Below are 25,210 nucleotides of genomic sequence, written 5' to 3'. Positions count from 1 at the left end.
AAGATTTCTGATACATGGGATCATCGTTGTCATCCTCCTTTGTATGTTTTCCAGAGCATTTGTATCCATTCTGTAATACGGTGACCAGAACTGAGCAGCATAGTCTAAATGAGGCCTAACCAAGTGTGGAAAATACTGTATATATTTTCTGGAAATACGGTAATTTATAGGTAAATAGATCCCCTATATTGTATTTTTAAAAGAAGTATATTATGGAAAATGGGAAACTAGACCTGCGCAGACAGGAGAGTCGCCATTTTGTTTGAATGGAGTAAGACGTTAATAATGTGAAGAATTTTTGTGCTCTAGAGGTTAAAATTGGGTTGACACCTCTCAAATTGTTGGATGTGCATTCCTGCATAATTTGAGAATCAGGCGACTGGACAAGACAACTCCAGGAACCCCAGCTAAGTCATGTCTATATTATGCTTATAGTTCTGGCTAGCGTGGCCGTGACGAACTCTAGCTAGAGTTCGTCACGGCCACGCTAGCTGGAGATTCGTCTGTAAAAACTTGCATTTGTGGTCACAGTGGTGCCTGTGCTAACCTTCCTATGGTGTAGAAATATACCTAGTTGGATGAATGTTATTGTGGCTAGCTGGTTTAGTGGCTAACGCGACGGGCTGGAGTTTTGAGACTCTATGACCGCGGGTTCAATCCCGGCCGGGGGTATGGTTTGTTTGCAATCGTGTCATTACGATTTCTTGAGTCATGAAGCCAAGAATTCTGTTAGCTTTATTGCGAACACTAATGCACTGTTGTCTTGGTTTTAGATTACTGCTAACCAGAACTCCTAAATCCTTTTCGCAATCGGTAGTATTAAGATCTACATTATTTAGTTTATATGTGGCATGGTTATTTAACTGTCCAACATTTAGAACTTTGCATTTGTCAATATTAAACTGCATCTGCAACTTCGACCATTGCGTCAGTCTATTCAAATCATCCTGGAGTGCTCTAATGTCCAGAGATTTACGCATTATTATGGTAGTGCCTGAATAAAATTATAATAATCATAAAGTTTTAGATCTTTATGGTTCATTCAGTGTGACTAAATAATTTTTTTCTTTTTAGATCGTTTTGGGAGCAGCAGCACCTTACCAGTGCCGGTGGCGGTGCAACAAGCTCTCACCATGATGGCTGAAGCAATAGAGGCTCTTCATGTAAGACTGACTAGGTTGGAGAACATCATCTTACATAGCCCAGGTCAGTGCATCAAGTACGAGTCATACAAGACAGATGGATAGCTGGGGTATGCCAGAGCATGTCATGCTTCCTCCCACGGTCATCTTGCTTTTAGTCCAGGCTAGACCTGGTATATTTTTACCTGTCACTGCTTGTTTCTTCCCCATCCCCTCCTCACTAATACTGTACTAAAAAAAAAACTAATTGAAATGAGTTACGGGAAAAAATTAAGAAAACTGAAACTGGTGTCATTATTACCTGGACCTGGAGTTTACCTGGAGAGAGTTCCGGGGGTCAACGCCCCCGCGGCCCGGTCTGTGACCAGGCCTCCTGGTGGATCAGAGCCTGATCAACCAGGCTGTTACTGCTGGCTGCACGCAAACCAACGTACGAGCCACAGCCCGGCTGGTCAGGAACCGACTTTAGGTGCTTGTCCAGTGCAAGCTTGAAGACTGCCAAGGGTCTGTTGGTAATCCCCCTTATGTATGTTGGGAGGCAGTTGAACAGTCTCGGGCCCCTAACACTTATTATATGGTCTCTTAACGTACTAGTGACACCGCTGCTTTTCATTGGGGGGATGTTGCATCGTCTGCCAAGTCTTTTGCTTTCGTAGTGAGTGATTTTCGTGTGCAAGTTGGGTACTAGTCCCTCTAGGATTTTCCAGGTGTATATAATCATGTATCTCTCCCTCCTGCGTTCCAGGGAATACAGGTTTAGGAACCTCAAGCGCTCCCAGTAATTGAGGTGTTTTATCTCAGTTATGCACGCCGTGAAGGTTCTCTGTACATTTTCTAGGTCAGCAATTTCACCTGCCTTGAAAGGTGCCTGGAGTTTACCTGGAGAGAGTTCCGGGGGTCAACGCCAACGCGGCCCGGTCTGTGACCAGGCCTCCTGGTGGATCAGAGCCTGATCAACCAGGCTGTTGCTGCTGGCTGCACGCAAACTAACGTACGAGCCACAGCCCGGCTGATCAGGAACTGACTCTAGGTGCTTGTCCAGTGCCAGCTTGAAGACTGCCAGGGGTCTGTTGGTAATCCCCCTTATGTGTGCTGGGAGGCAGTTGAACAGTCTCGGGCCCCTGACACTTATTGTATGGTCTCTTAACGTGCTAGTGACACCCCTGCTTTTCATTGGGGGGATGGTGCATCGTCTGCCAAGTCTTTTGCTTTCGTAGTGAGTGATTTTCGTGTGCAAGTTCGGTACTAGTCCCTCTAGGATTTTCCAGGTGTATATAATCATGTATCTCTCCCTCCTGCGTTCCAGGGAATACAGGTTTAGGAACCTCAAGCGCTCCCAGTAATTGAGGTGTTTTATCTCCGTTATGCGCGCCGTGAAAGTTGTCTGTACATTTTCTAGGTCGGCAGTTTCACCTGCCTTGAAAGGTGCTGTTAGTGTGCAGCAATATTCCAGCCTAGATAGAACAAGTGACCTGAAGAGTGTCATCATGGGCTTGGCCTCCCTAGTTTTGAAGGTTCTCATTATCCATCCTGTCATTTTTCTAGCAGATGCGATTGATACAATGTTATGGTCCTTGAAGGTGAGATCCTCCGACATGATCACTCCCAGGTCTTTGACGTTGGTGTTTCGCTCTATTTTGTGGCCAGAATTTGTTTTGTACTCTGATGAAGATTTAATTTCCTCATGTTTACCATATCTGAGTAATTGAAATTTCTCATCGTTGAACTTCATATTGTTTTCTGCAGCCCACTGAAAGATTTGGTTGATGTCCGCCTGGAGCCTTGCAGTGTCTGCAATGGAAGACACTGTCATGCAGATTCGGGTGTCATCTGCAAAGGAAGACACGGTGCTGTGGCTGACATCCTTGTCTATGTCGGATATGAGGATGAGGAACAAGATGGGAGCGAGTACTGTGCCTTGTGGAACAGAGCTTTTCACAGTAGCTGCCTCGGACTTTACTCTGTTGATGACTACTCTCTGTGTTCTGTTAGTGAGGAAATTATAGATCCATCGACCGACTTTTCCTGTTATTCCTTTAGCACGCATTTTGTGCACTATTACGCCATGGTCACACTTGTCGAAGGCTTTTGCAAAGTCTGTATATATTACATCTGCATTCTTTTTGTCTTCTAGTGCATTTAGGGCCTTGTCGTAGTGATCCAATAGTTGAGACAGACAGGAGCGACCTGTTCTAAACCCATGTTGCCCTGGGTTGTGTAACTGATGGGTTTCTAGATGGGTGGTGATCTTGCTTCTTAGGACCCTTTCAAAGATTTTTATGATATGGGATGTTAGTGCTATTGGTCTGTAGTTCTTTGCTGTTGCTTTACTGCCCCCTTTGTGGAGTGGGGCTATGTCTGTTGTTTTTAGTAACTGTGGGACGACCCCCGTGTCCATGCTCCCTCTCCATAGGATGGAAAAGGCTCGTGATAGGGGCTTCTTGCAGTTCTTGATGAACACAGAGTTCCATGAGTCTGGCCCTGGGGCAGAGTGCATGGGCATGTCATTTATCGCCTGTTCGAAGTCATTTGGCTTCAGGATAGCATCGGATAGGCTTGTGTTAATCAAATTTTGTGGCTCTCTCATAAAAAATTCATTTTGATCTTCGACTCTCAGTCTGGTTAGCGGCTTGCTAAAAACTGAGTCATATTGGGACTTGGGTAGCTCACTCACTTCCTTGCTGTCATCTGTGTAGGACCCATCTTGTTTAAGTAGGGGCCCAATACTGGACGTTGTTCTCGATTTTGATTTGGCATAGGAGAAGAAATACTTTGGGTTTCTTTCGATTTCATTTATGGCTTTTAGTTCTTCCCGCGATTCCTGACTCCTAAAGGATTCTTTTAGCTTAAGTTCGATGCTTGCTATTTCTCTGACCAGTGTCTCCCTATGCATTTCAGATATATTGACCTCTTTTAGCCGCTCTGTTATTCTTTTCCGTCGCCTGTAAAGGGAGCACCTGTCTCTTTCTATTTTACATCTACTCCTCCTTTTTCTTAGAGGAATAAGCCTTGTGCATACATCGAGTGCCACCGAGTTAATCTGTTCTAGGCATAAGTTGGGGTCTGTGTTGCTTAGTATATCTTCCCAGCTTATATCGGTTAGGACTTGGTTTACTTGGTCCCACTTTATGTTTTTGTTATTGAAGTTGAATTTGGTGAATGCTCCCTCGTGACTAGTCTCATTATGTCGGTCTGGGGCTCCACGCATACATGTCTGAACCTCAATTATGTTGTGATCTGAGTATATTGTTTTTGATATGGTGACATTTCTTATCAGATCATCATTGTTAGTGAAGATGAGGTCTAGTGTATTCTCCAGTCTAGTAGGCTCTATTATTTGCTGGTTTAAATTGAATTTTGTGCAGAGATTTAAAAGCTCGTGTGAGTGTGAGTTTTCATCAGAGCTGCCTCCTGGTGTTATTACTGCAACAATATTATTTGCTATATTCCTCCATTTTAGGTGCCTTAAGTTGAAATCCCCCAGGAGCAAGATGTTGGGTGCAGGAGCTGGAAGATTTTCCAGACAGTGGTCAATTTTTAACAGCTGTTCCTGGAATTGCTGGGATGTTGCATCCGGAGGCTTGTAGACTACCACAATGAGTAGATTTTGGTTCTCGACCTTTACTGCTAAAACTTCCACTACATCATTTGAGGCATTAAGCAGTTCTGTGCAAACAAGTGACTCTGCAATGTACAGGCCAACCCCCCCCTTTTGCCTGTTCACTCTGTCACATCTGTATAGGTTGTAACCTGGGAGCTGTATAGCCCTTGTGGCTTAGCGCTTCTTTTTGATTATAATAATAATGTAACCTGGGATCCATATTTCGTTGTCCAAGTGATCCTTTATGCGGGTCTCAGTGAAAGCCGCGAACATTGCCTTTGCCTCTGCAAGCAGTCCACGGATGAAAGGTATTTTGTTGTTTGTTGCTGGCTTTAGACCCTGTATATTTGCAAAGAAGAATGTTATCGGACTGGTGGTATTGTTGGTACTGGGGGGGGGGGATTTTTTTTCTGGCATTAGTATCTGTATCTGTTGGTTTGGAGTGGAGGCCATAGACTGTGGTTCCACTCCAGGAATGACTGGATTTGGTGTACGATTTCTGCCATTTCCTGCCAGTTTTTTTTCCTTCCTGGCACTAAAAAACCTCTCCCTCTTGAGTGGCTGTGGCTACCCAGGTTTTCCCATGGCCTGGATGTTTTGTATCTTTTTGTCCCCTTTAGATGGTATGCCTGGCAATTTAAGTTATAGCACAGTCTTTCCTGTACTGAAGAGGTACACAGTTCAGGGTGAAAAAGCTTACAGGAAGGGAGTTTGCATTTTCCTGTTGTCATATGGGCATGGCATTTTCTAGGGTGGTCATAGTTGCGTGTCCCATCTGTTTTTCCAGATTTCCCATGCCAGCAGATACCAAGTGCATAGTATGTGCACAGGCTTGGTTTCCGTTTGCCTTGGGTTTCTGTGACTGTATTCCCTGTTGGTGCATGTTTCCCTGTCTTACTTCTATCATCCCTAGCACCAACAATGGAGCTCCCACCAGTTGTTTTTGGTAATATATCCTCACTATTTGATAGGGGCTTCTTGCAGTTCTTGATGAACACGGGGTTCCACGAGTCTGGCCTTGGGCCATTATTATAATCAAAAAGAAGCGCTAAGCCACAAGGGCTATACAGCACTGGTGTCATTAGAGAATAGAAGGAACAGGGAACATACAACCATGACGTGTCAGATACTAAGAGGATGTCATATAAAGAATGAATTGTGCAGGAAACAAGAACAAAAGTCAGACAAGATTTGGCTATCAAAGTGAAGGACTAAAGGTCCCTGTGATTTTTAGTGATTTTTGTCCATTTCAGAGCACCAAGGGACTGTCTGGTCAATCTCCTTTTATCGGCACAGAATAGTTCAAGCAGGTTGTTGACTGCGTAAGGTATCCAGTTATACAGTGCCTGCGATTCCTCAGATGGTAAATGCATGCAGTGATTATGACTCAGCGGGTAATGTTTTTTTAATCCAATATGACATTTGTAAATGCTCTTGCTTTCAGACCTGCAGCCTAGTGGAAGTGTGAACCGATTGGGGACAGCTTCGCCAACCTCAGCCCCGCAGTCAACTGGGGGAGTGAACCAGGTGGGGTCAACTTCACTTCCTACAAGCCTACATCCTAGTGGGAGTTTGAACCAGATGGGAACAGCCTCACCCCCCTCAGAAGACTCCTGTCTGGCCTCCAACTTCACCCGTATTGGTGACAGGTGCTATCACTTCTCTGTGTGGCGTGGCCTTCGTTTACACTGGAAGGTATTGTCAACTGTGCCAATTTGAATTACCTCTGGAGTGCTACACTTCACACATTCCCCTGTATATAACAACTTGCATCTTGCCCTGTGTAACTCCTTGCACATTGCCTTCAGTGTAATGTCTTGCACCTTTCCTTTTGTGTAATGCCGTACTCCTTCCCTTCGTAACACTTTACATGAACCCTTCTCTGTAACACCTTGCATGTACCCTTCTGTGTTACCTTGCACATTCCCTTCTATGCCACACCTCGAATCTTTCGTGATATGTCGCATCCTACACTTTACCTGTCGCTCCTCGCATCAACCATGGTATGTCACGTCTCAAAACACCCTGCTGTTTTGATAAATTAGACATGTGCAACTCTTGCAACATGTCGGTTCTCTGAACCATTCATCTACACCCTGCTGTTTTGTGGAGATGAGAAAGGAAGCTCATTTATTTTAGCATTCATACAGCACCTGGGAAATGAGAGACAATCAGGTTTCATTTAAGGGAGGGGAGGGTAGTTTCAAATCCTTGAACCAAGAGCCCTTCGCTACCGAAAGCAGCAGTAGCTTTTGAATCCGTGGGCAAATCAGTTGGCATGACCATTCGATCCTGAGTTTGAACTCTGGGCAGGCAAGATGTATGATCAAATCTCACTACATGTAATACCCCTGTTCACTTAGTAAATAGGTATCAGGATGTTAGTTGTGGGTTGCACCCTGGGAGTGATAATATATTTTAGCTAGGGGTGGGCTTTAAAAAGGATACTCTTTAGGGATGGGGGTGGGGGTACCATAATGCTGGTGAGGCTCTTGGACCAAGAAATTGTAGTAACCCTACTCTTTCTTGGATCAAATATGATTACCACCTATTCCCCAGACACTGTATGATCCTTACATTTCAGCTCTTCCCCAAGCATAACACAGTATATTCATATTGAAGCAATAAACTGGTAGGGGTTATACAGCACATGAGAGGCAATCACGTATGAGCCAAGGAAATGCATAGCTTGGAGTCCTTGCATCAAGAACCCTTCACTAGCATTAATTCATAATGTTTAAATTCTGCTGTTACTGTCCAGACCTAGCACATAAATTAAGCATTTTATTTTATTTTTACAGTTTTTCACTAATTTGTTTATTGTAAAAAGTTTTCAAATGCAGATTTTTCCCTGTTAATTATTTTATAGTTTATAATTTGATTTTCAGGATGCAAGTGACTCGTGTGAAACTATGGGAGCCAAGCTAGCTGAACCCATAACCAGGAGTGAGTTTGTGGCTCTCACCCAACACCTCTCTTCCTCTGCCTCTGTCATAGGTAGGTCTCCAACACTGTCTTACTACCTACAACAGGTGGATCCTATAACCACTGTTTTTGTTGCTTCTGGTACAGGAATGAGGGATGGAACTCGAACTTCTGTATTGCCTTTTATCCTTCCTGGTTTGACCTTGTATCAACCATAGGATCTAATCTCGCCAATAAAATCCCACATACCAATGCCCATGCCGGGGACTACCTAGATGGGAATTTCCCAAATTCCTTCTATCTTGCACCATCTGAGCCCATGGAAGTCACCGAGATTATAAAGTCACTTAAAAATAACTCAGGGAATCTGTCTCATGTCCCACCATTACTGTACAAGCGAGCGGCCCATGTCCTTTCGCATGCTATTTCATTACTTTTTAATAAGTCACTAGAAACTAGCACCTTCCCGAAACTACTCAAGATGGCAAGGGTTACACCAATACATAAAGGTGGTGACCCTACAGACTTAAACAACTATAGGCCAATATCTAACTTACCATTGCTATCCAAAATCTTTGAGAAACCCGTGCACAGGAGACTATATTCATTTATAACGGCACAAAACATACTCAACCCCTGCCAATTTGGATTCAGGAAAAATAAAAGCACTAATGATGCAATCATAAAAATGCTAGATCTGCTTAACACAGCATTGGAAAATAAGGAATATCCACTAGGAATTTTTATTGACCTAAGAAAAGCTTTTGACACAGTAGACCACGACATCCTACTCCACAAACTTGACCATTACGGTATAAGAGGCCATGCGCTTGCTTATTTCAAATCTTACCTTACTAATAGGTATCAGTATCTCACCATTAAAGACACAGCATCAGCAACACGGCCACTTAATACTGGAGTTCCGCAGGGAAGTGTCCTTGGTCCCCTGCTCTTCCTCATATACATCAATGATCTTCCAAACGTATCCCAACACCTGAAACCCATTCTCTTTGCTGACGACAGGACTTGTGTCATCTCTCACCCTAATCTTGCCACCCTCAACACCATTGTTAACGAGGAGCTGATCAAAATATCGACTTGGATGACAGCCAATAAACTTACGCTTAACACTGACAAAACCTACTATATTATGTTTGGTAGCAGAGCAGGAGATGCACAAATTAACATTAAGATTGACAACACTCTAATTACCAGACATAATGAGGGCAAATTCCTAGGCCTATACCTTGACAACAACCTGAATTTCAGCACCCATATCCAACATATAACCAAAAAAGTATCCAAAACGGTTGGGATTCTCTCCAAGATACGATACTACATGCCGCAAACTGCCCTTCTCACACTATATCACTCGCTTATTTATCCATACCTCACCTATGCTATTTGTGCTTGGGGATAAATTGCAGCAACACACCTAAAGCCAATAATAACCCAACTAAAAGCTGCAGTAAGAATAATCACTAAATCCCATCCCTGGCAACACCCCCCCCACTCTTCATACATCTAAACTTACTCCCTGTTCAGTACATCCACACTTACTACTGTGCAATCTACATCTACAGGGCCTTAAATTCTAATATCAACCTTGACCTAAAACGCTTTCTTGATAGTTGTTACAGAACCCACAGGCATAACATCAGACACAAACATCTCTACGACATTCCCCGTGTCTGACTAAACCTTTACAAAAATTCAATGTATGTCAAAGGCCCTAAAATCTGGAACACCCTACCTGAGAACTCTAGAACTGCAGACACATTCATCACCTTCAAAACTACCATTAGAAAACATCTTATCTCCCTGATACACCCCGTCAACTAAGTACACGAATACCACCTGGCGGTTCACACTTACACTCACTCACCCATTTGACCATAAACAGAAATATTAATCTCAATCTTAAAATAATGAAACCTGTGATACTCCAATACTGAAACTATGTACTGTGCCAAAACAAAAGCATTCACATTGCTAAACTCACAAACTAGTATTTAGTCACTTAGCCATAATACAAACTTACCTCATAATTTGTAATATTTTAAAATTAAGAATTAAACTAAGTCTGCCCGAAATGCCTAGCCATGCTAGGTGTTCTAGTGGTACACTCTGTAAACATTATTTTACTACATGCAAACCACACAATAACCAAATTCTGTAAACTCAGCATTGTAATCCTTATAGAGAAACTTTGAATTTGAATTAAGAAAAAAGTGCATTATTTTACTGTGTGCAGCATTACTAATCTTGGTATTGTGCCTTTTTTTTATTTATTACTAATCTTGTTGCCTGTTTCCTTATTTAGGCATTGTCCATCTTTCAAATAACTTTACCTGGTGTTTAACTGGAGAGAGTTCCAGGGGTCAATGCCCCCGTGGCCCGGCACAATACCGGATGTTGTTCTCATCCTTGATTTGGCATAAGAAAAGAAATACTTTGGGTTTCCTTCGATTTCATTTATGGCTTTTAGTTCTTCCCGTAATTCCCGACTCCTAGAAGATTCCTTTAGCCTTAGTTCGATGTTTGCTATTTCTCTGACCAGTGGCCCGGTGGCTAAAGCTCCCGCTTCACACACGGAGGGCCCGGGTTCGATTCCCGGCGGGTGGAAACATTTCGACACGTTTCCTTACACCTGTTGTCCTGTTCACCTAGCAGCAAATAGGTACCTGGATGTTAGTCGACTGGTGTGGGTCGCATCCTGGGGGACAAGATTAAGGACCCCAATGGAAATAAGTTAGACAGTCCTCGATGACGCACTGACTTTCTTGGGTTATCCTGGGTGGCTAACCCTCCGGGGTTAAAAATCCGAACGAAATCTTATCTCTTATCTTATCTTACAGAGACCTTTAATGTTGTCTAGGATTAAGCAGTGTAGGTGAATATTTTGCGATTAGCTTTCTTAATTTTCTGCCATAGTTAACTGCAAATTATCAAGTCCTCTGATATATTTTTATTGATATTTCAGTTTTGATAGAACTAGTGTATATATGCAATTACTTGCAATTTGTTGAAATGCAAAATTTTTATATTCAAGGGGAATGTGGTAAGTCCATAAGGGTCATATAGTGACTGGGGATTGGGAGGAATCAAGTTTATTCTGAGAAAGAAGTGTAGCTCTAATTTCTTTGTATCTGGAGCCCTTCACAGATATCAGTGCACCCTCCCTGAAAGGGCTACAGTATTAGCATTAAGGCCCCAAAAGCTGTGGCTAACTAGGCATTATGTGCACACGATTTATTATTCATGATTTCATTTTGCTGACAAAAATAATTTATTTAATTCTGAAATATGCATTCAGTGAAAATGAAATAAAAAATACTTTTATAAGAATTATCATTGCTTGTTTCTTGTGTTTTTCATCCTTTACAGGATACAGTTACTGGATTGGTGGACTTTACCCAGGAATGTCATGGCGATGGGTGTATAATGGAAAAGAGGTAACCCTTGATCCTTTCTACTGGACGAGAGAGGATTCACTGGGACGGAAAGTGATCCCTGGGAACACTACTACTGGGCGCTGTCTCTCGCTCACATTCCAGGTCAAGGCCTCGGACTACTACTACTATGCAGACGAGTGTGGTTTTGAGAAATACTACATTTGTGAGCTGCTGGAGAAGATACACCAGAGACACTGAGCATCACTACTGGACTAATAGTAAATGTAATGGTAGTACAGTACTGTAGAGAGCTATTCAGTGGTACAAATGCTTATAAAATTTTAATGAGTAAGCGATAAACCCATAGGTCATGCAGTGACTAGGACGTGGAAGACCATCAGGTTTGTTCCAAGGAAGGGTAGCTCTAGTTCCTTGGATCCAGATCCTCTCACCAGTATCAAGATATGCCTAGAGAAATGTTTATAAATAATGACATTTATCTTAGTCACATGAAGGATACAAGCAATCATATAACCAGGATCAACCAAATACCAATACAGTATGTTTCCTGTCTTGTTCTTTGTGCCCCACAGAGATTTTCACTGAGGCTTCTGCATATCCTTTCTAGAGTATCCTGCACCTCTTCTGTTAGATGTAGTCTATATATAGTGTTACAACTGCTGTATCTTCCCTTAGTGAGGAACTTCATAGCTCAAGTAGTAGAGTATTTGACTCTCAGCCATAAAGTCAGGTCAAATCTTAGGTGGGGCTAGATGTATAAGCAAGTCTTCTGACACTTGCTGCCTGTATTACCTAAATGTAAATAACTCGTGGTTGCACCCTGGGTAATGTAAAACTGACCCCAATGGAACTAAGTTGCTCCTTGACTTTCTGGAGCTATCCTGGATTACTAATCCTCCAACACTGTATGACCCCCTCTTGGATTTAGCACTTAGGGTTAGTAATATTCTTTAACTTGTATTCGATTAGAGGCATTATTTTCTATGTAAGTGCTATAGGATATTTTATAAAAAATTGTTGACAGTCCCATGCTGGAGTATCTACCAGAGGGGCTATTTACACTTCCAGTAAGACTTTTGACCAAAGTATTGCATTTTGACTCGTATGGAAGGCTGAAAGTAACATTCTTTTAGGAGATAAGCCAGGAACTCAGCCACTGTAGCTAAATAAAGGGATTGAAAGAACTATTTTTAGACAAAAAGATAAGCACAGTAGAGCTTGCTCTTAACTTTTATTCATTTAGTTTTTTTTTTAACTATTTTTTAAAAATGAAAAAAATGCACTGTTTCCTTAGTTTTCTTGTGTATCTTCTGTTGAACCTAAAATACATACGAGTAGCATAAATATGACAAAGAAAATAAATATTTTTTACTATGAATTAATGGATATGTATTGCTAGGTTTCATGCTGTAAGGCAAGATGTTGCACTGGTTTTAGTGGTGGCAGGAACAGGATATACCAGTTCAAGTGGTCATAAGGCACAGAATGTTACCCACTTTTAAGTACGTAGTATGTCATGTACTGTCAGTCTCAGACTGGGCAAGTGATAAAATCCACTTGATCCACTTCAATTATGGTGGAAATATTTGCAGGTAACTTACAAGTATTTTGTATTATTAATAAACTGTTTAAATGCAGCCAATAAAATTTCACATGTGAAAAAGTATTTTATTGGATCATAAGTTGACTAACAAGTAATAACATTAAAAGTCGATACTTGCATCTACAATAAATATGAAATATACAATGTCACCCTTATATAATCTGTACACTTATATAACAGCTGTAAACAAATTGTCATGTTTTAACTGGATAATCTCACCAAGCACTATATTAAAACTTGAACAACACTGGCAGGTGCCTAGCTAGCCTTGCTCTCTATATTTTAGACGTGTGACTAATGGTGTCTACTTTGGCTGTGTTTATTCTTCCCTCAGACTACCATGCACGAATAGGATGTGGCAGATTCAAAACAGGAAGAGGGCCTGCAAGATGCTGGCTAAGTGACATCAGTAACTTGAGCTCTCACCCTGCAGCTTTAATAAGATGTTCCCAGCAACAGTAAGACCTCATAGTGAGCCTAATAACCCAGTTAGCACTTACTGGTGTACAACAGCAGTAGTAGTAGTAGTACTGATCTGCCTCAGGGCACCCAGCCTCCTTCCCTGAAAATGAATATTTTTAAATGTCAAGCCTTGCTTTCAAGACTTTTGTGAATAGATGCCAACAGAGTGCATTAGATTGTGAATTTAGTTGCCTCTGGTGATATGTTGGTGCATATAATCATGGTGGGGCTGAGTGATCCTACTTTGGGGCAACAGTCTATAAATTATGAAAAGAACAGAACACTGGAAAACCTGGTTAAAAATGCTGCCCTGAGAAGCAGGTGGCCCCTCTACCAGCTCCCCTCCACCAATACTGGTGAAAAACCCATTCATTTGCACCAAGAAGAATGTACATAGAATGCAAGAATGGTTTAGGCAGTTTTTTTTTTAACTGACATTTCACACCTCCAGAGACCCACTCTAGGTAATTTAGAGAACCCCACTATTTTCATCTGGCACCCAACATTAAACCATATGCATGTCATGCATCCAAACAATGGGAGACCAAGGTTAAGTAGCAGTTGGACAGTGAGGGGTGATACGACCCCTATAGGAAGGAGAGACCTCAAGTAATATGAAAGAATGACCAGATCTGGTGCACCTAAACACTTAAAACATATGCCTGCACCACTGGATGGTGTCCAATGTCTCCACAAGTACAAAACAGTTTCATTAAGTGGGGAAGGTACCAGTTCTGCTGCATGCCATGGGTGGAGTGCCCTGTGAGGATTATCTTTTAAACATCTTATGTAATGGTGACTTTGCATAATGTTTACAATAAAATGATCTGCTTACAAATTAATGAAGAGAAAAAATATATCCTTATCATATTTTATAAATACTCAACGATTAAAAAATTTCGAGACCAAATACTTTCAGATCAATGCATTGCCTTACTTTACATTATCACAGCTTATAAGGCAACATGCTGACACTTATGAAGACTGGATTGCAAAAATAAGAGGCATTATTTTAACATAAGCATATTGTATCTTGAATTGACTCACTAGATGGTATCACACATTTCAAGTGCTGCATAAAATAGTCATTTCTGAGAGCCTGTTGACTCCAGTTTATTTCAGAACATCAGAGTTTCTCATTGCTTCTTTGACATGCAAAAAGAAAACCTTTGAGTTACTATTTGACAGGGAAAATTATAGTGTACCAAGACCCCAATTATGAAATGAACAAATAGAGGTTCCAAAGACAAGATATCACAAACTTGACTCTGATCCTGTAGCTACAAATAGGTAATAAGACTACAGTAATAGTAGCACTATCTCACATTCTACACAGGCACCAAACATGTTCTCAAATGTACAATATTTTACTTAAGTAGCCCTTAGTATTCATGTACTGTAGTCCCCTCAAGGAAGGTTCCTTGATGTTGGTGAGGGGCTCTTGATTTAGGGAATTGGATCTGTGCTCCAGTTCCCCGAATTAAGCCTGAATGCCTTCCACATCCCCCCCCAGGCGCTGTATAATCCTCCGGGTTTAGCGCTTCCCCCTTGATTATAATAATAATCATGTACTGTAATGAAAAGCAGTCTCGAAACATTTTGATCATAACCAGTAAATCTGTCCTGAGAAACTAATGTGGAGTTCTTAAACAACTTCAGTAATTTCTTCATAGATAATTCAAGAACTTGTGTGTAGTTATGGTACACATTTTATATATTACAGTGGACCCCCGGTTCACGTTATTAATCCGTTCCTGAGAGCTCATCGTAAAGCAAAATTATCGGAAAGCGAATCAATTTTCCCCATAAGAAATAATGGAAATCAAATTAATCCGTGCAAGACACCCAAAAGTATGAAAAAAAAAACTTACCACATGAAATATTAAGTTTAATGCAATAGAATAATCACAATAGAATAATTGACACTTACCTTTAATAAAGATCTGGTGATGATTGATGGGATGGGAGGAGGGGAGAGTGTCGAAGTTTTTAATGTTTAGAAGGGGAATCCCCCTCCATTAGGACTTCAGGTAGCAAGTCCTTTTCTGGGGTTACTTCCCTTCTTCTTTTAATGCCACTAGGACCAGCTTGAGAGTCACTGGACTTCTGTCGCACAACATAACTGGCAGCCTTACCATGCCTAATCACACTATGTATGCCACTACGATTCTTAAATCTTTCAAACCAACCTTTGCTGGCCTTAAATTCACTCACATCACCACTAGTTTCAGGCATTTTTCTAATTAAATCCTCATGCAACTGCCTAGCCTTTTCACAAATGATCGCTTGAGAGATGCTATCTCCAGCTGTCTGTTTTTCATTTATCCACACAAATAACAGTCTCTCAACGTTTTCTAACACTTGCGATCGCTGTTTTGTAATCACAGTTGCACCTTTTGCAAGAACAGCTTCCTTGATTGCCATTTTCCTGCTCACTATAGTAGAGATGGTTGATTGGGATTTACTATACAACTTGGCCAGGTCCGACACACGCACTTCACTTTCATACTTTGCAATTATCTCTTTCTTCATTTCAATAGTCATTAGCACCCTTGGTCTCAATGGGTTGGCACTAGAAGCTTTCTTGGGGCCAATGGTGACTTACTTTGCAGAAACAAGCACCAAAAACAGTGATAATATGGAATGTACCGAATGTATCCTTAGATGCGCGCGCACTGGCTGGCTTGTAAACACTGGCACACATGGGGCAGTTCAGGCCACACGTGGACACGTCTCGTACGAATCGTATCGTGTACTGGGTATTGTAACGTGAACCGAGGCAAATTTTTTGCGATATAATGCTTCGGATACCGGATTTATCGGGTACCGATGACTTCGCAAACCGGGGGTCCACTGTATATTGGTTTGGCAACACGAGTAATAAACTGCATTGTTAAAGCAAATACCTCAGTGCTGTATGACCCTTGTGGGTTTAGTGCTTAGTTATAATAATAAAGCAAAGACCTATAAGTTTTACAAATTAATTAATATGGTAAACCCTTTAATATAGCAGTCCCTATGTAATGTATTTCAGATACTACAAAATATTTGATTGCACTAATTTAGTATAATGGACCACATCCACTGCCTGCTGTGTGTGTCAGTGGTAGCAAGTGTCTGGTAGGCTTCCTTTACAACAGACCAATTCAGCTGTGTTGAATGTTTGTTAGTCATGAAAAATCAATTTAAAAATTTTGATGTAATGGACTTTTGGCTCATCATACAACCTCCTCTCCACTGTTGCACAGGATTTACAGTATTTGAGTGTAACTAGACCTTACCTCACTAGCCAGTAGACCTACTCAAGTTGTACTGTCTTATTTGGGCCAGTAGACCTATGTTTTTATTCTTCCCACATGTAATATGTAAATGCAGTGAAGCTTCTGATAAAATTCATCTGAACAAGAAACAGTGTCTAGTCCATCAGGTAAATTGATTTCAGATTTAATGGACAGTCTACAGAAATGCTAATTACTGTTCTCATCATTCAAAAATATCACTGTTTATTTACAGGACAGTTGGTTTTACTGGATACCCTCTCTTTCTTACTTGTCTGTTAATTAAAGGTTTTGCCATACAGTGTAACCTCTACTTGTGAACGCATCCACATGCGAGTTTTTTCCAAATACGAGCAGTCGATTTGTCAATTTTTTGCTTCCATATGCGAGCAAAATTTCCATAAGTGAGCACACCTCTTGATCTAGGGAATTGTATCTTATTTGTTTGTTAGACTATCTTATTGAAACTTGGGCAATGTATGATGGAAAGATGCTTAACGTAATAATAATAATAAACATATGTATAATAATAGTAGTATAATATAATAGTGTACAAAAATAATAATATACAGTGGACCCCCGGTTAATGATATTTTTTCACTCCAGAAGTATGTTCAGGTGCCAGTACTGACCGAATTTGTTCCCATAAGGAATATTGTGAAGTAGATTAGTCCATTTCAGACCCCCAAACATACACGTACAAACGCACTTACATAAATACACTTACATAATTTGTCGCATTCGGAGGTGATCGTTATGAGGGGGTCCACTGTAATACGTATAATAATAATAATACATATATAATAATAATGTATTACATAATTATAATGATAGACTACTTCAAAAGGCCGTCGCTAGATGGCAGTGTTTACCACAACAAAGGGGGGTGGTTGTGGCCGCCTCCACCTATTACAGAGACATTTTACGCATTCTGGAGTATACATCAGGTTTCTATGTTATTTATATTGTTTATTATTTCATATTAGATGAACAGTGATAGATAAATAAGCCATAGAGTTGTTAACGAAATATTGAAGGAGTATTTTGTCCTGTGTCCAAACTCGTCGGCCGCTGCCGCTGCCACATATATAATGCCACATTTTATTCATTCTAGAGTATATATCAGGTTTCTATGTTATTTTTATTGTTTATGTCATATTAGATGAACAGTGATAGATAAATAAGCCATAGAGTTGATATTAGCGAAATTATTGAAGTACAGAATTCCACTGGAACGGCTTAATTGCATTTCAATTAATTTAAATAAGGAAAATTTACTGCAAATGAGCAAATCCAGTTGTGAGCAAGGCCATGGAACGGATTAAACTTGCAAGTAGAGGTTCCACTGTATACCAGTTCTTGGATGTGATCAGTTTATTGTATTATAATTTCTTATATTATACATTATTGTATTAATAAAACTTAGGGTACTGAAGTTGTTTGTTAAAAAATATCAGACAAGTGTTTGATGAGTAGTGGGGGGTGAAGCCATGCTAGGTGAAAATATAATTTTGGTAGAAAACACTATTAAAAATTACATTTTAGTTACACACTTATGAAGTTACACTGAAACAGTAGAGACAATACAGTGACAAGTTTAGTAGTACAGTACATACATGCAATGTTACACCCATGAGTGCACTTTACCAAGTGCATAGCAGTCAGAAAATTACAGCTTGTACAGGGCATCTGGAGTGGGTAGTCAGGTGTACATATGCCAAATAGTGCATTCAAGAGACCTACTGGCCCACACTGGGTTTCCTTTTCCTAGATGTATATGATGCAAATTACCAATGTGAACATATCACAATTTTGTTTTATAGTGTTAGTTTCATCATAGACGACTAAGCATCTAAGTTTCAATTTGTTTTCTTGAAACGGTAGCTTGACTGTCTTATGCTATGATGCTGGAATGGGCGTGTGGTGGTGTAAACTACAGTCTTGCCTGTGTTCGTGTACACAGTTCTCTGATGCAAACTCTGTTAAAGCCACCACAGGGGAATGCTGTCAACTTCATTCTTGAGTTCTGCAAAGGGTGTGGCAGTCCTTGTGATGTCTTGGAGGGTATGGGTTGTAACCACATCTACTCTGATGTTGGATTTGCATAGTACAGAGGTCACTGCATTGGCTAAAGTGCTGGTACACAATACAGTATATATATTTATTTACAGTTGTTCAGGCTCTTGGCATTAAGGCATATCCCATCTACTTTGTGTGTATCATGGGGAGGTAATTGTAAAACCTTTTTTCCAACATTATTACTTGACATCACTCGGTGTACAAGTTGCCTGCAGGAAGTAGTTAATGATGCATTGCCTTTTTTTGTATGTTCACCTCACTAGGCAAAAGGATATACCAAAACATACTGCAAGCCTAATAATAAAGATGACTTAATTTGTTTCTATCTACCACATCATTAAAACCAAGGAGTGTTAACTGAATTTTTCCTATGGGTGTTTAGAATCTACAAAGACAACTTACCTCAGGATGATCAGGATTACTAAGCAAATAAATGCAACTTAAAATTCCCTCACAATGTGATATGATATGCAGATATGATAAACCTTAGTGCCAAAAGCTTATACCTATGTTGATCAAAAACATATATTGTCTATCAGTGCCACAGCCAACACACTGGCCCCTATACTATATAAATCCAACTCAACATTACTGTGAATACTACAAAACCCATTAGACCTCACAAGGACTACCACACCTTACACAGAACCCTAAGGATGCATTCTCTGTGGTAGATGTGGCCAGGTTTATATTGGAGAAACTGCTCATACAGGAACACAAGTGTGCCTGTAGAGGGGACGATGACTTGTATACAGCACCAGAACACAATTATCACTATTATTTAAAGAAAAATGACAGAATTAAATGCAGGTGTTTTGAGTCCTCTCAAACTAGCATCATAAAACAAAATTGTGATACATTACTCTGATTCCCATAGCAAGTCTTTAAAAAAAGGAAACCCAGCATGGACTAGTAGGCCTCCAGCAATGCTCTACTTGGCATATGAATAGCTGACTACCCATACCAGATACCCTATATCAGCTGTAATTTTTCTCACTGTGCTATGTACTCTAAGGCCCACTGGGTGGAGCACTACCATGAATGATTTCACTGGATCGTCTTTATTTTTACCACTTGCCTACATATTCTGTATAAAAAATCGTTTGAAAAAATATCAAATATTTTTAACTCTGATTTACAAATTACTTAAAGCTACTGTAGATGCTGTATTATGAACTTTACCCGTTTAAAGCTTATTTCTTTCACGAACAGTTTTCATAGTAAGTTCTTACTTATGAAAAATCAAAATTCTAAATTGCAGAATTACATTCTTGGGGAGAGGGGGCAGGAAGGGCTAAATCCATAGGAGTCATACAGCACCTGCAGAAAATAGGCAATTTGGTTCAATCCTAGGAAGGTGCAGCTGGATTCAATTCCTTGGACTGAGAGCCCCTCACTGACATTTAAAGAACATCCCTTGAGGGGGCAGAATTTTTAAAGCCATAGTTTTTCAGTAGTATTGTTTTCAGGAATGTGTTTTAAATTAAAAATTTGCAACAGTCACTGAAGGGTGATTTGAGAAGAACCTACTTATTGCAGTGCTCCATCATGTTCTTGAGAGCACAGTATTTTGTCCAGTGATGCTATTCAATACCTGCAGGTCCCCAAGCACAGCTAGGGGTCACACTGTTCTACTCTTATATAATTTGCAGAATTGGTTACACTTTCCCAAATCTGGTACTGTAAATCTGATCTACTGAGTTACTGTACCTGTGAGGTATTTTGGAAGACCCTGCAGGGTAAGATTTTTCATATTTCTAGTTTTAGTCTAATCTATGAATACAACTACAAAATGTTCCCTAAAGCCACATCATATATACATGTACAAGTTTTTGGCATTAAAACTGTAGTACACTTTCTTAGACCATGGTTGGTATACTACTTAGGGGAATTTCACTGTAGAGATTTTCATTGTTATTTTTTTGCATTCTTGGTACAGGTTTTGGAGGGCGGATGAGAGAGGATGATCCAGTGTCAGATCCTGAAGTTGATATTCTGATGATTGATTTGTGATTATCTGTTGTGGAGTCTTCATTATTACCACATTGCTTATTGCTACAATGACACAAGAAGTCTGCTTCATCCAAATGTCTCTTTTGCTCTCTCTTAAGTGCTCGAAGGGACTTTTTCTCACTAAACCTTTCTCTTGATCTGCGAGGTACCACCATGTAGCCATAGTAGTTTAACATTCCGGGATAATAACTACCATAGGGAAATTGATGTTCAGTGTCAAAAACTTTCAAAAGTTCAGCATTAACTTGACGTTTTCTATGTCTGACTGTAGGAGGAACAGGAAAATTTGATAAAGGAGAACTACAAATACTAGTTAACGAGCCTTCTGTTGAGAGGGAGCTTGAGTATGTTGACTCTGGTGATAAAGGTGATATTGGTCCTGACTGTCCTCTTGTCGATGCTACAGGAGTGGCTGTGGATGCCTCCTTTGTACTGCCACGTAACAGAATAAAAACCACGAAGATAATGGATGCAAAACAGAAAACTGCAGCCACTCCCAAGGTGATGAATAAGTAAAGACGACACTCTTGAGCTTCAATGGACTCCTGTTGGACCTCATCTGTAAAATAGTCGATTATAACTACATTAATCAGCATTTCTTGGAGCATTTGTTACTATAAAAATTAATGCAGAACAAAGCAAGTGTAAATTTTAGAGTTTGAGGGGTCATCTAAATTATGATATCAGCATGCTTCTGGGAAGTTAGTGATCAAGTGAATAACTGATTTTTTGGGGGGAAGAGGTCACCTTATTTCTGGGAAGACAGCTGGTGCATTGAACAAATCTCTGGTAACTGCTATGATTCAGGAATGCTGAACCCTTTTATGTTAAATACAATACACATGACAGTTGTGACAGTATTCTTACATTGTCATGATGAATGGATCTCCAAACAACTTACTTATATCTTGTACATAATGTTCTTATACTACATGGTGTATATAATGCACTTACACATGCTTTAGTGTATGCACCCCTCAAGGGAGGTTCCTTGATGCTGGTGAGGGGTTCTTGATCAAAGAAATTGGATATGTGCAGCAGTTCCTTGAATCAAGTCTGAATACATTCCATTCCCCCAGGCATTGTAGGATCTGTACAGTATGTAAACTAATGACACCATGTACCACATACTTGATCCATTTCATTGGATCAAGAGCCCTTAATTAACATCAGGGTATCATCCCTCTTGAAGGCTGGCAAGGTTTTAGTCTTACTGACTGTACATGCATCACTTAATAAACTTTTTTTTAAATTGGAAAATTGCTTTACATGATGGTAGGATTGCTGGAGTCTTTTTTCTGCCTTGAACATACAGGGTAACAGGTACGTATATCTTGCTACTTCTACTTACACTTAGTAGACACCACACATGCATGTGCATGCTTATATATACATACACCCATCTGGGTTTTTCTTCTGTTTTTTAATAGTTCTTCATTTCCTCTTATCTCCATGGGGAGGTGGAACAGAATTCTTCCTCCAAGTCATACATGTCTTAAGAAGTGACTAAAATGCCGAGAGCAAAGGACTAGTAACCCCTTCTCCTGTATAAATTACTAAATTTAAAAAGAAAAACTTTGTTTTTAGGTTACCCTGCCTTATTGGAATACGGCTGGTTCGTTGAAAAAAGAAATTAAACAGAAGTGCTAAACTCGTGTGACATTCTGCAGAGAATAGAAGTGGTTTGATCTCCTTTATGATGAATAAAGCTTGTACAACATTTGGGTATCTTCATTGCAGAAATGTTTGGGCAATGAAAAACCCTAAGTGTTGTGCATGTTTTATTCATCAATGCAAACAGTCTTTCAACTTACTAGGAATTTTGACTTTGACAGTCAAGTTCCTCTCCCAGTTGGTAGTATTCTCATGGCGTCTCTGGGAATGGCTGATGGATGTTGATGGCACTGTGGAGGTAGAGGTAATGACAGGGGGAGGGTAGGGAGGGCCCAAGGAGGGAAGTATACTTGAAGGCACAACTGTAGTGAAGCTCACCTCACTCAGTGCACGCTTTTTCCTTTTACCAAATCCCAGAAGATCATCATCCCCTGGTCCACAGTTTGTCTGAAGGAAAGAAAGTCTGTAAACACCAGTATTTCAAGAAATGGATTTAGTGAACAGGGTAACATTAAGTAGTGTATATAGAACATACTCTGAGTCAATCCTAACCATGATCTATTTAGATAAAGATTTTATTACTTTGCAATTGTGGGAACTTACTGGGAGACCAAATAACGCCCAAAAATGTTCCACGAATCATTTCACAGTACATAAGCTTTACAAGCCCTTAACACACACTTAGTGACCGTACAAAATATTTGATATATTTACCCTTCTAGGAAGGTTTAGGTAGGCATATACAGTAGTAACTAACCATAGATATAATTAATGTGGTCCTAGGAACTTAAAGGTAGGATTAGGCCTTTAATATAGGCATATAATAGCTAGGGAGAACTGGCAACCCAAAAATTCAAACGAAGAGGCAAACACCAGCTCTCAGTTGAAATTCAAACTCCAACACAGTAAGATGTGCCTTGTCAAACTGCTCGGGTTCCTACAAATACACTTGGCCTGGAGACGACATCTTAAGAGGCTTCCCAAAGTACTGTGGATATTCGCCTAGATCCAGGCAAACCCGCAGTGAGATAAGACCCCGGTTTCCTACCAGCACAGTTGGCCAACATTTCTGGGGAATCGTAGGTTGGGGTCATCTGTGAGTACATCCTTAACTCGTGTATAGCTAGGAATTTCTTACAAGAGCGGTAGTAACTGGAAATATGTTTTAAGAGCCACTTGTGAGCCTGGGTACTAATCTCAGCATGTCTGTCAGCAGTACTTGCCAGGGGCCACAGCTTACAAAGGGGCAGTTTGCACAGAAATTTCGAGAGCAATGTTTACAATATGTGATTAAAATTATGATGTTAAGTACAAAGCCACTAATATGCTAACAAATACTAATCACGAACTAGATATTGGTACCATATAACAAATGTGTTTGCCAATATTTTTGCAAATACAAGGTGCTGGTAAAAAGTTCCTGGACTGCTATGAAAAATAATTTAAACTTATCAGAGTACAAAACAAATTCTGGCCACAAAATAGAGCGAAGCACCAACGTCAAAGACCTGGGAGTGATCATGCCGGAGGATCTCACCTTCAAGGACCATAACATTGTATCAATCGCATCTGCTAGAAAAATGACAGGATGGATAATGAGAACCTTCAAAACTAGGGAGGCCAAGCCCATGATGACACTCTTCAGGTCACTTGTTCTATCTAGGCTGGAATATTGCTGCACACTAACAGCACCTTTCAAGGCAGGTGAAATTGCCGACCTAGAAAATGTACAGAGAACTTTCACGGCGCGCATAACGGAGATAAAACACCTCAATTACTGGGAGCGCTTGAGGTTCCTAAACCTGTATTCCCTGGAACGCAGGAGGGAGAGATACATGATTATATACACCTGGAAAATCCTAGAGGGACTAGTACCGAACTTGCACACGAAAATCACTCACTACAAAAGCAAAAGACTTGGCAGACGATGCAACATCCCCCCAATGAAAAGCAGGGGTGTCACTAGCACGTTAAGAGACCATACAATAAGTGTCAGGGGCCCGAGACTGTTCAACTGCCTCCCAGCACACATAAGGGCGATTACCAACAGACCCCTGGCAGTCTTCAAGCTGGCACTGGACAAGCACCTAAAGTCAGTTCCTGATCAGCCGGGCTGTGGCTCGTACGTTGGTTTGCGTGCAGCCAGCAGCAACAGTCTGGTTGATCAGGCTCTGAACCACCAGGAGGCCTGGTCACAGACCGGGCCGCGGGGGCGTTGACCCCCGGAACTCTCTCCAGGTAAACTCCAGGTCTCCAGGTAAACAGGTATCTAGGCTTTGAGGTTCCACTACTTGGACCTGTTGTAACAAGACTTTGTCGCCAATACAAAGAAAGACAGAGCACTTAGAGTTGTGGCTGGGTTTCACCCCAGGTATGGTGCTAATGTTAAAATTGTGAAAATGATGTATCTTGCTTATATTAGATCATTGGTTGATTATGCTGCGCCACTACTTGCTCTTGTGTCTGACTGGAAGCTTGGAGGGCTGGAAAAACTGCAGAACGAAGCAATGAGGATCATTTTAGGATGCCCTCGTACTGCCAAAATTTTAAATATGCAAAAAGAACTTGATATTCCAAGCATCAGAGATCGTGTTACTGAAAAAAATATCCTAATTGGGGTTAATATGCTCAGGCAAGCCCATTCAAACCCTTGCACAGAAGTCCTACAAACTTTCCTCAGCACTGGTGAACACTCCTCCAGATGGATCGAAAAAACTGGAACCGACCTCCGCATGAATCAGATACATGATCTATGTCAAGTAAGGCAACAGCGGCTCTTCTCCGCTCCATGGGATATTACCCCATTCCAAACTACCATTCCTCCATTTCCCCCCAAACTACTTCTTAAATCACAACCAAAACTTCGCCTTGAAGCCAAACATGATGCCTTAAGCTGTATTGATAACTTAGTCACACAGCACACACTCTCGCAAATTATTTACGTTGATGGTTCTGTTCACCAGTCCACTGGTGCAGCTGGTAGTGCTGCTGTTGTCGTACAGGGTGATGGCTCTCTTAAAGAATTTGGAGCACGCATCGATAATTGGGCCTCTACCCTTCAGACAGAACTGTTTGCC

At 40.7% G+C, this 25,210-nt stretch overlaps 2 protein-coding genes across 4 annotated transcripts in view; one reads left to right on the top strand and one right to left on the bottom strand.

The window, feature by feature from the left end:
* Positions 1–1,074: 1,074 nt before the first annotated feature.
* Positions 1,075–12,747, top strand: LOC128691381 (C-type lectin domain family 2 member D3; the record flags this gene model as incomplete). The annotated part of the gene is given in 4 exon segments (XM_070091571.1): positions 1,075–1,206; positions 6,188–6,438; positions 7,632–7,740; positions 11,056–12,747. Coding segments are annotated over 4 exon segments (699 nt in total). The 3' UTR covers positions 11,322–12,747.
* A 1,804-nt stretch (positions 12,748–14,551) lies between these two features.
* The window catches only part of LOC128691380 (uncharacterized), a 265,540-nt gene continuing 254,881 nt past the window's right edge, over positions 14,552–25,210 (bottom strand). For all 3 annotated transcript variants that reach the window (XM_070091570.1, XM_053780227.2, XM_053780228.2), the window contains exons 10-11: positions 22,334–22,580; positions 14,552–21,078 (exon numbers count right to left, since the gene is read on the bottom strand). In XM_070091570.1, the coding sequence (XP_069947671.1) occupies positions 20,366–21,078; positions 22,334–22,580 (960 nt within the window). In that variant the 3' untranslated portion in view covers positions 14,552–20,365. The remainder of the gene's footprint in view (positions 21,079–22,333; positions 22,581–25,210) is intronic.

Source organism: Cherax quadricarinatus, chromosome 36 (assembly GCF_038502225.1).
Source record: "Cherax quadricarinatus isolate ZL_2023a chromosome 36, ASM3850222v1, whole genome shotgun sequence".
NCBI classification, from domain to species: domain Eukaryota; kingdom Metazoa; phylum Arthropoda; class Malacostraca; order Decapoda; family Parastacidae; genus Cherax; species Cherax quadricarinatus.
Note: the sequence above shows the minus strand (reverse complement) of the source record. Positions and strands in the feature narration are given on the sequence as shown.